This window comes from Phyllostomus hastatus, unplaced genomic scaffold (assembly GCF_019186645.2).
Source record: "Phyllostomus hastatus isolate PE091 unplaced genomic scaffold, TTU_PhHast_1.1 phas_scaffold_182, whole genome shotgun sequence".
NCBI lineage: Eukaryota > Metazoa > Chordata > Mammalia > Chiroptera > Phyllostomidae > Phyllostomus > Phyllostomus hastatus.
The window spans coordinates 11,854,091-11,864,648 of record NW_025334013.1 but is presented as its reverse complement, the minus strand read 5'-3'; the positions used below and the strand labels follow the sequence as shown (position 1 = coordinate 11,864,648).

Genomic DNA, 10,558 nt, shown 5'->3' with positions numbered 1-10,558 from the left:
GCTTCCTGTCTGTTGAGTGTCTATGTGTCTGGGCTGTCCGCCTGCTTTCATATAAAGCTCTACCCAGGGAGGCATTTGTGACCTGGTCTGCATATTTCAGTATCTGCCCTGAAGGGCGGCCGTGCAGCTTTGGGAGAGATGGGCTTCCTGATGGCTCTCCTGCCAGCCATCGTCAAATGAAAGAGTCAAGGAGACTCTTCCTCCCAAGTTTCAGCAACCATGTGGATTCAGTCATTTCCTCCAGAGCTGTTCACAGCTGAGAGGGTGGATCCAGGCAGCGGGCACAGATCACCCCAGTGGGGTCCCCTCCACTGAAGATGAAGGTCAGGCTAACCTCCCAAGCCAGCCAGGCTAACCACCCAAGGACAGACTCTGGAACCCCAGGAGACAGTCAGGTCAGAGAAGGAATGGAACTGGCTCTCGGGTGGAATCCAGGGGACCCTTCTGAGAACCCCCAATATGGCTGAGTGCCCGAACGACTCTAGGTTCTATTTTCTCTCCCTGTGGGCTAGAGTTGGAGACAGTGGGAAAGTGGTCTGAGCCCAGGGTTCAGAACCAGCCATTTGTTTGCCAGTGTGCTGTGTGGCTTTAGGAATGTCTCCTAACCTCTCTGGGCCTTCCATGTCCTGGTAGGTAAATGCAGGTTCTCCACGGACCCTTCCATGTCAAACCCACATCAACTTGTAGGGTTGCTTTCATAACTTCCCAGCACCCCTAGTCCACAAGGGCCCGTCACACCTGTCTGAATACGGGTCTCTGAGCTGGGATGCCCCGGGGAGCCAGGCCTGTTCACAGCCCCTTCCTGCAGAACGCACCAGCAAGGCACCCCCTCGCCTGCCTGGTGACCCTGAAGGGAAGGGAGAAGCCTGGGCTGGGTCTCCTCCATCGTCCAGAACGCTGCAGTCGAAGAGAAATGGCATGAAGAGTGAAGCTCCCCTTTCCTCCACGTACCTGGTTAAAAGTGGCTTTGGGCCCTGGCTGGCATAGCCCAGTGGATTGAGCACGGGCTGAGAACCATAGCATCACAGGTTCGATTCCCAGTCAGGGCACATGCCTGGGTTGCAGGCCACGAGTCCCAGCAACTGCACATTGATGTTTGTGTCTCTTTCTCTTTCTCCTTCCCTTCCCTCTCTAAAAATAAATAAATAAAATCTTTAAAAAATACTTAGTTTAAAAAAAGTGGGCTTGGGAAATGGCTTCACTCAAAAAAAAACGTTTGAACAAGGTGGACGCCTGAGTCCCATTCTGCGTCACGTTGTCCAATACAGATGCGCGTCCACATCACACTTTTCTAAAACGTCAGTGCGTTCGGGGCATTCAAAAACTCAAACTTGATTTTGAAACTGGTTAACATTGGAGGCTTTAAACATAGATCCCATGTAGCATGCAGCTATTTTGAGATTCGTTGGTGGAAGAGAGCCAAAGGTCTTTTCTAGGATAGGACTCTCCTTTGTTTTAAAATATGCCCTTTCTTCCTGCTGTCTGGGTGTTCTCCTGCATTACTAGGTGAGCTGGGCTTTTTAGTGTCCTTACTTGGTAAAAATTAACCTCGTCGCTGAAACCTATTTTAAAAACCGTTCTGCTCTGGGAAACCCCGGGACCCCAGCATCCAGGCAGCTTCAGGCTTCCCAGTTACACGGCGTGAGACTCGACAGTTTCTTTTTGTAAAGGACAACGTCAGAGAGCTTCAGAAGTGGCTTGGGCTCGCCCAGCTGGAGGAGCCAAACCGCAGTAACTTGAACGTGGCCCTCTCTGGCCTGGAATCCCCCGCTGGTGGAACTGTCAATTATCTTCTCCCCACCCCTCAAGGAACATGAGACCCAATGCCTGGCTCCAGAGGACCCCCAAGATTTAGGGAGATAAGCCCCAAAGTAAGCCTGACACCTCAGAAAACCTTCTGTCTCGGAGGGCATGGTCACATTTGGGTTGAGCAGCCCAGAGACAGAGGAAGGCGCAGGAAACCCCCCACAGCAGAGAAAAACGCCTGTGTGGTTTGCTATTGCTCTTGAGGAGGCATTTTGTTTAATATTCACATGTCAGATTTATGGCATTAATTTTGCTTCTTGTTGAGCAGAAACCGAGAAGTAAATGCATCCCAGGGAAGCCTTCCTCCCGGAGACTGCGCTCTGTCTTCAGAGTCGACAGCGATGGGCCCGGAGTTAAGAGGGAGCTCTGGGCACCAGAAGGACTGACCTCACAAGTGGAGAGGCCAGGGACCTCGACTTTGTCGAGTCCCATGACCGGAGTCAATCTCTGGGGGTTCTGTGGGGAGGGAAGGGTGGCCCTGGGGCTCCTCCCAGGCCAGCGACCGTCAGGAAAAAACAAGGGGCAAGACCAGGGAGCCTCTCTGAGGAGCTCAGAGTTGGAAAGCTGCGTGTTGTGTAGGAAGCGGGGGACGAAAGTCATGATCTGGGAGGAGCTCACTGAGGATCACTAGGTGCAGAAGAGTTTGAAGACATATCTGTACTTAGGGTTGTAGGTCTTTAGGTTTTTCTTCAGGCAGTAGGCCAACTGCTGGTCACAGGTGCAGAGCTGCACCTGGAGGCGGGGCCCAGGCCCTGCGAACAGAACGCCCAAAGCAGAATGAGTAACAGAAGGTACACTTGCTCTCCCGACCTTGACCCTCAGGCTTGCTTGAGTCAGGACTTGCTTCTGGGCTGAGCAGATTCTTAGTCTGCTCCCTGCTCTGCGGGTGTGCTCAGCCTGATGGGGGAGGCACAGCTTCTGCACTGGACGGGGGGGCCTGGGGGGTGCGTACTCTGATGGGAGAGACCCAGCCGCTGCCCAGGGGGAGGTTGCAGCCCAGGAGCTCACAGTTCCTGCCCTCGGGGAGCTCCCAGACTGATGGTGGGGACTGCCCCTGCTCTGAAGGAACCCCAGTCAGTTCCCATAGAGACATCATACCCAGACTTAGCTTTGAACTCAGGTGGACCTGAACTTGAATCCCAACTCTAGCTGTGTGTACTGGCAAGCCTTTGAGTTTCAGGCTCTTCATCTGGAGAATGGGGAAACTAAACCTACTCCCAGGGCATTTTCAGGGAGCAAGTAAAAGGGAGTATGCAAAGCATTTGGCACTACTGAAGGCTCACTCTAAGAGGTCAGATACAGGTGCAGTGTTTCTGCCCCACTGGCCCCCCAGCTCTGTCTCCCAAAATATAGACTGACTGACATCTAGGGGCAGCTGAACTCAGAGCCAGCAGAGACCCAGGCTCTTCCAGCGGCTTGAATGGGAAGACCCAGCCTTACTGCAGGTGATCACGTCCCGTGAGTATCTGTACTCGTAATAGTGCGACCAGGTGTCGTAGCCTTTCTTCTGCAGCACATCATAGCAGCGGTCATGCTCCCAGCAGCACCTGTCAGTGCGACACACTTAGATCCTAAGTGGCAGGGGTGTGCCACTTAGGCAGAGACCACGTCAGTGGGTGCAGTCTGGCAGAGGAAGAATCTAACAATAATGTGCCCTTCCTCTAGGACGGCCTGCCATTGGCTAGCAGCTCATAAACGTGCTTTGTCTTCCTAAGCTCTCAATGAGACTACATCTCCCAGCCTCCCTTGCAGGTACGCATGGTCACATGACCAAGTTCCAGCCTGGAGAATGTGGGCAGAAGCCAGGCACGCCACATCCAGACCTACCCATAAAAACCTCACACATTATCCTCCCCTCTCTCTCTTTCTGCGTCTCCCAGCTGAGTGATGAGCCAGCCAAGGGCTCAGAGACTGCAGGGAAGGGCAGAGCCACAAGGTGGAAGGAACCTGGGTCCCACAATCAACATGGTTGGTCGAGCTGTTATAAGACCAAACAATAAACTTCCAGTGTATTAGGTGTAGCAGGTTGCATTAAAAAAATTTTTTTTGAGTTACAGAAAAGTGGAGAACATTGTACAGAGTGTTCCTATTACCCCAGATTCAGTTTCTCCTATTGTTAACATCTTATACTAATAGGATGCATGTGTGACTATTAACAAACCAATATTAACTAAATAATTTAACCAATTACTAAGCAATAATGGATCGTCATCGATTCATTATTGCAAAGGGTTCACAGCTTATTCAGCTCTCCTTGTTTTTTACCTACTGTCGTCCGCACACGACATCCAGTCATCAGGGCTCCTTAGGCTCCTGTTGGCTGTGGCAGCTCCTCACACGTGCCATGTTTTTAAAGCGCTTGACAGCTTTGAGGGGGGCTGGTCACGTTTGCAGGATGCCCTACTGCTGGGATTTCTCGGTCGTTTTTCTCATGTTAAGACTGCAGTTATGTGCTTCTATTTTTTGCTCAGATTGTTGCATTTTGGCCAGGGGGGGCGCTTTCCCTTGGCTCCTGTGCTCTTGGACATGTCTCTGTCGATGTGAGGTCTGTCTGGGGTGCACTGGGTTTTGTGTGCACGCATCCCTACTTTCTGCGTTGTAAGAAGCTCCAGCCTCATCCTGCGTATTTCTCACCCTGGTTCTGGCATCAGCCATTTCTCCAAGGAGCCTTGGTTCCTTGGAGAATGATATTAGAAACCAGTTCTGGGCACTAGCTGTTGCTTTTTGCAACTGAGGGGTTGTTTCTTTCAGGTCCTGTCAGCTGACAGAGTAAAAATATGAGTATGTGTCTATTACCAATAACCCTGTGTATACACAGATGCATGCACATTTCCATTTGTGACCATCTGCATATACAGGAAGCTAGCCGGGGTCCATAGAAGTCCCCACCTCTAATCCACCGCCACGTAGACCGTTCCGGCATCCTGTCCCTGCGTGTCTGGGAACTGCCACTCCAGCAGGGAGAAACTTGGCTCCCACCGTCTGCCATCCATCTGCTCAGTTGCCCCTTTCCATTATACCTGTCTCCCAGTATCAGAATTGTTCACCGAGCAGGTTGCATTTTCCAAAGGACAATCCCTCTCCTCTCACATCTTCTGGAACATGGACGCTTCCAATGAAGAACTAGCTAGAACCTCCCTCTTAAAGCCATCGTGACCACCTCAACCTGCAGTTTACTGGAAGGACCGCCATGACACTTCCGAGGCCTAATCATAAAAATGCTGTACTCTCCTGTCTCGCAGCCTTGAGAGTCTCTCTCTCTCTCTCTCTCTCTCTCTCTCTCTCTCGGAACCCTGGAGTCGCCGCGCCGCGAGACACTCTGAACAACCTACGAGAGACCCGAGTGTGAGGAGCGGGGGCCCTCAGTGCCCAGCCTCCTCTGGGCTCTCAGCCAGCAGACAGCGACAACTTGCCAGCTACCAGGTGAGCCGTCTGGATCACCCAGCCTCAGTCAAGGTGCCCAAGCTGATGCCGGTTAAAGCTATCCCACCAAGCCCTGGCCACATGGCAGATCCTTAGCAAAATCAGTGGTCATCATCGCTTTGAGCCATTACATGTTAGGGTGATTTGTTACGTAGCAGTAGACCATCTGATACTTAGGCCGCTGAGATTCGGAGGGTTACTAGGTGTATCCTGGGCAAGTCGGTTAACCTCATCGAGACTCCGTTTTCTGATCTGTGGAATGGTGCTTTGATATTCACGGAGTCAGAGGAGATCATGTGTGTGCAGAGCTGGGAGCAGAAGGGCAGGGGGGACACTCAGCTCACCGGTCGGTATCATCCTTGGGGGTCCCCTGACCGCCCAAGCCGCAGTAACAGCCGTAGAAGCCATAGTCTATCATGGCGTTCTTTCCCGTCACCTCCTCGATCATCTGGTTCATTTCCAGGATGCCTCCCAGCACAGCGGGCACACCTGAAAGACGCCCGTCCCCAGGTGAAACCCAGGCCCAGCCACACAGGCCTGCTCTCCCAGCATGCCCCTCCCCTCTCCCCCACCCGGGGGCTTGGTGAGGGGGCAGAGGTCTCTTGTTTTATCCTCCCCACCAGTGGGACAGGGACCAGGAAGGCGAGGGCAAGCAGCGTAGGGAAACGGTCTCAAGTGTGGACCTGAGACTGAGCGAGCCCAGGTCCAGACCACGGCCCTGCCAGTACTTCACGGCATGATGTTGCGTGGGTCACTTATCGCTCAGAGCCTCCGTTTCCTCAGTTTCGTAAAATGTACACCCAGCTCTTAGAGTTGTGACCAGTTTAAAATGAGATTAAGGGTGTACTGTAAATTTTGTGCACAGTGGCAGGTACGAACGGAGTGACCAGGAACAGGAGGCAGAGTTGACATGGTATCCGCGTGAAGCCAGCCGCCCAGCTCTCCTGCATCTCCCGACCACGTGCCCCCCCTCCTGCCACTAACAGCACCATTGAGAGCTCGAGGCTTTGTGAGCAGGACGGGCCCCTGAGAAGTCACTGAAGCCAGCTCCCTCATCTTGCCGACCGGGAAACTGAGGCCCAGAGGGGAAAGGCAGCTCACCCCGCAGCACGCCGTAAACCAGAGGCTCCAGGCCTCCTGCTCCCTCTGGAGTTCCCAGGGGTCTGGAGACCCCCAAGAGCAGGACGGCCTGTCAGGGGCTGCAGGGGAGGCGAAAAGACAGGCCCCTGTGCTGTGCAGGCGCCGCCAGCTGGGAGGTGGCCCCACAGGGGTGAATAGAAACGTGGACAGGCCTGAGCAGAGAATGACCAGGGACCCTGGGGTGGGATATTTCTATAAGGTGATTGTTTTTAATTTCCTTCTTGTCTGCCTCCTGCTTTGACCTCAATACCACATGTTCTCCATGGAGCACAGCCCTGTTTGTCCCCCAGGACCCCACCACAGCCCTGCTGGTGGGCTGTCGGCGACGCCACGGACGACGAAACAGAGGCTGGGGGAGGCCGAGACCCTGCCGACATCCGCACAGTAAGTGCGGGGCCCCCATTCAAACCTAAGTTCTACTGCCTCAGACACTAGTCTTCTTTCCACCGCCCTAGAGGGTTCCTAGAGGGGAGAATCTGGTCACAAGTTCAAAGGCCAGGGGCCAGCACTTACTGAAAACCAGGAGCCAAGCCAGCATGATGAGGCCCTTCATCTCAGAGACTCTGGAAAAGGAAACACACCCCGTGACATACTTATCAGGAGACGTCCCCACGGCCCATCCCGACCCTACCCCTGGCTTCCCACCAGACCCGACCGTCTCACATTGGTCAAAAAATGGGCAACTCCAGTGGGCAGAAATGAGGCAACACCTCAAGGACTTGACTCAATGGGTCTCTGTGGGCAGAGGGACATTTGCGGGGTATTATCCCCTATAGAGATGGGAGGGAACTGTCCCATCACAAAGGCCCCTGACCACAAACACCCTGACACAACTGCCCCTTCCATGGAAAATGGCCAACAGTGACCAGAGGGGCAGGTGGGGGTCTTCAGTGGGCGGAGACTTGATGACACAAGTGAGGGGCAGGAACAGACGCAGCTGGGCGGGGCACTTGATGAAGGAGGTGGCAGGGAGAAAGAACCCTGGACAAAGGGAGAGACAGCATCAGGGCTGGGAGGACACGAGGGAAACTGATGGTGTTAAGTCTCGTCTTCCTTTATCTCACAGTGCGGAGGGCCTGTTCGAGGCTGTCTTCTCTGCTGGGTTGTTACATTTTTTAAGATTTTATTTATTTATTTTTAGAGAGAGGGCATGGGAGGGAGAAAGAGAGAGAAGGAAATATCAGTGCGTGGCTGCCCCTCGAGCGCCCCCTACTGGGGACCTGGCTCACAGCCCAGGCAAGTGTGCTGACTGGGAATCCAACCAGCGACCCTTTGGTTCACAGGCCAGCGCTCAGCCCACTGTGCTCAGCCCAATGAGCCACACCGGCCGGGGCTCTGCCGGTGTCCTGAGGGCAGAAGCTGGCAGGATCAGCCCTGTCTCCCAGCACTGAGGACAGCACCCAGCCCGAAGCAGGTGCTCAGGGAGGAAGCAAGGGCGCACCTTATGGGATGCGGCTTTCAGGGCCTTGTTAGGGCTTTTGGGGGTCCCAAGCTCTTTTGCCTTCATAGTCCTCTTTCTCAAAAAAAAAAAAATTCTTTTTACACTATATTTTACAACTGCATTGGTATAAAAACAAGTACAATCCACACTGGATTCACTATTGCTTTATGCACTTTTTCTTCAATGTTAAAAGAATTTAAAACTGAAACATTTCCGTGGGCCCCAGGCAGGGTGCCCCAGTAAGCTGACCCTGGTCACTCGTGAGCGCTCTGAAGGGCCAGTGTCAGCGTCGCCACTTTACTAGTGGAGACATGCAGGCTCAGAGAGCTCAAGGAACGTGCCAGAAGTCACATCGCTAGCAAGAAGTGGAGGCAGGGTGCAAACCCAGGCCTCAAGCACCCCTCAGTGCACCCCACAGCCCCCCTCCCTGCAGGGGTGAGCTCTCCTTCGAGCCTGGAGCGCTATCCCATGGACTCACAGGCCCCAGCTGCCCTTCCCGCCAGACACATGAATGACTGGCCTGCAGTTCAACAAGCCACATCCAGATGGAGAGGAAATTCCATGTTCTGGGACCAGTGCCTGATTTGAACTTGGCGTCTCACAGGGTGCTTTACCAGTAGCTGCCTGCTTCCCTTTCGTCTCTTCATCCCAAAGTCCTCATTCATCTACAGCTGCTCAGCTGGCCAATGGGCTGCCACCACTTCCGCTTCGGTGCCCTGCCATCTCCAGTCCCCTCAGCTGTCACTTCTGCAAGTGCTCTACCCAGAGCCCCGGGCCCCTCCCAAGGCCTGGCTCCAAACACACAACCTGCAACTCCAGGGCTCCTGGCTGCTGGGATGGCCTCTTCATGAGGCTCCTCTGAGTTCCAAGGTTATTCCTGAGGGTTCTGTCCACGCATGGCCTCTGCTCTGAGGACTCTACATATCCAAGCCAATGGCCGTGGACCCTACTCTTCCACAGGATTCTTTCTCATGGCTTCATGGGGCTGTGGCGGGAGGAAGATGCCAACTACCGTGTACTGGGCACCTACACGGGGCCAGGCACCACCGCTGCCTCTTGAAACCGGCCGATGACCACGGCAGGAGCGAACTGTTAGACCTGCCGGCACAGCGTCTGTCCCTTCAACGGTCATTTGTTGAATGAGAGAACACCACTTGCCGATTTTACAAACAAGGAAAAAGAGGCCCGGGAGGGGGAAGTGAGCTGTCCAAGGATTCAGCCCAGGGATGTGGCTCAGCTCCTTTGACCAACCGGACTCCGCTGCCCTGGAGCAGCCTCTGAGTAGAGACTGTGTTGCTCCTTTTCTGTACCTTAGGGTGTTTTGCCATGCTGGGGGCCTTACCGGGTTCGGAAGAGACAGCCCCTCCCGGGACTAGCTCATTCCTGGAGATAGCCGAAGACAAACGGACCAATCCTGAACTCCCTTGCCCAGCCACCTCCTTTATTTAACATTCCGGCTCCCGGCCAGTATTTCCTCTGCCCTAGATCACCCCAGGGCCACGGACAGACCACAACCGCCCCCCCCCCCCCAGCTGTCCTTCCCTGCACTCTGGATCATACTCTCGCTCATTTCTTCTGCCCCCTGATCGACCCTGGTGCTTTCCCAGCGGTCCTGCCTGGTGCGGTGTGCTCCCGTCTCTTGGAAACCGTGAGTAACAAACTACCTTTTAAATGGCGCATCTCCTGTTGGCCTCATCATACCTGAATAAGACCTAAACCCCGGTGCGTTTTAGAACACCGTGGCACACGGGCTGTGGACATGAGTGGAGGCCCCACGCGAAGGGTCTGAGAGAACAGAACTTTCCCAGAGGAGGTGGCAGAGCCTCTGAACCAGCTGCTCTGGGGACAGGGAGAAGGGACGTCAGGGAAGCCCAAAGCAGACCCCCAGGGGAACGGTGTGGGGCTGGCTATGTTTATCAAGCGGCCACAGGGGACAATGAGTGTGTCCAGGAGATAATTTTGGAGTGGAGCAGTGACTGTGGTCAGGAGGGGTGGGGACAGAGGGGACAACAGAGACAGATGGTGACCGAGGATGAAAATGTGGCAGCCGGGGAGTGGCGGGTCATTGGACAGACTGATCCTCCAAGTCCGCGTGCAGCCGTGCCCCAACCCCCACCCTGGACCCCCTCAGCTCACGCCCTCCAGCTGGAAAGGATGAAAAGTCCCAGACCCCACTCACAGGAGTCTTGTGGGACCTCCCTGCCATTTGTGGGGCCAGCCCTGCAGGGCCAGGTGTCCCGTCTGACAGCCCCTCTCCGTGCCCGCCCCTATCACCCCCCTCACGTAAGGCAGCCCCCAGAATGAGACTCCTCACCTGGGAGACCAGCTCTGCTTCGTCTTTGGGTCTTTGTGGGGCCTGGGGGAGATGCAGGGGTTGGGCCCACCGGGTTTTAAGGGTTTCCCCAGCCCCCTCTCACCTCCCCCGCCCCGCCCCGTCCCCGCCCCACTCCAAGATTCCTGGTACTCACATGGGAAGTCTGACTTCTCCTCTTTTGACCCCTGCGGATTCGCCACCCCCCTGTGTTCAGAAGCAGCTCTTTTCTGAAGGACATCACGGCGCCTGGGTGGGTTTCCGGAGGGATAGTGACCTCTGCCTGGCTGGCCCAGCCCCAGTCCAGAGCTCTCCTCCATCCAGAGCTGGAGATCTAGAACCCCCTTCTGCATGCAGCTGCTCTCCCCACCCCCACGCTCCCCCACCTCGGGCCACACCAGGGCCCCTGTCAAGGCCTCCAGCCCACGCTCCTGCTC

The 10,558-nt window shown here is 54.9% G+C and overlaps 1 protein-coding gene across 1 annotated transcript; it reads right to left on the bottom strand.

Annotated features, from left to right (window-relative positions):
* Positions 1 to 1,997: 1,997 nt before the first annotated feature.
* LOC123832120 (phospholipase A2 group V-like) lies at positions 1,998 to 10,176 on the bottom strand. The gene is made up of 5 exons (XM_045859632.1): positions 10,125 to 10,176; positions 6,883 to 6,932; positions 5,574 to 5,718; positions 3,247 to 3,353; positions 1,998 to 2,558 (listed from the first exon to the last, which is right to left on the bottom strand). Exons 2-5 carry the CDS (start codon positions 6,920 to 6,922, stop codon positions 2,434 to 2,436), a joined length of 417 nt encoding a protein of 138 aa, XP_045715588.1. The 5' UTR covers positions 6,923 to 6,932; positions 10,125 to 10,176; the 3' UTR covers positions 1,998 to 2,433.
* Positions 10,177 to 10,558: the final 382 nt, after the last annotated feature.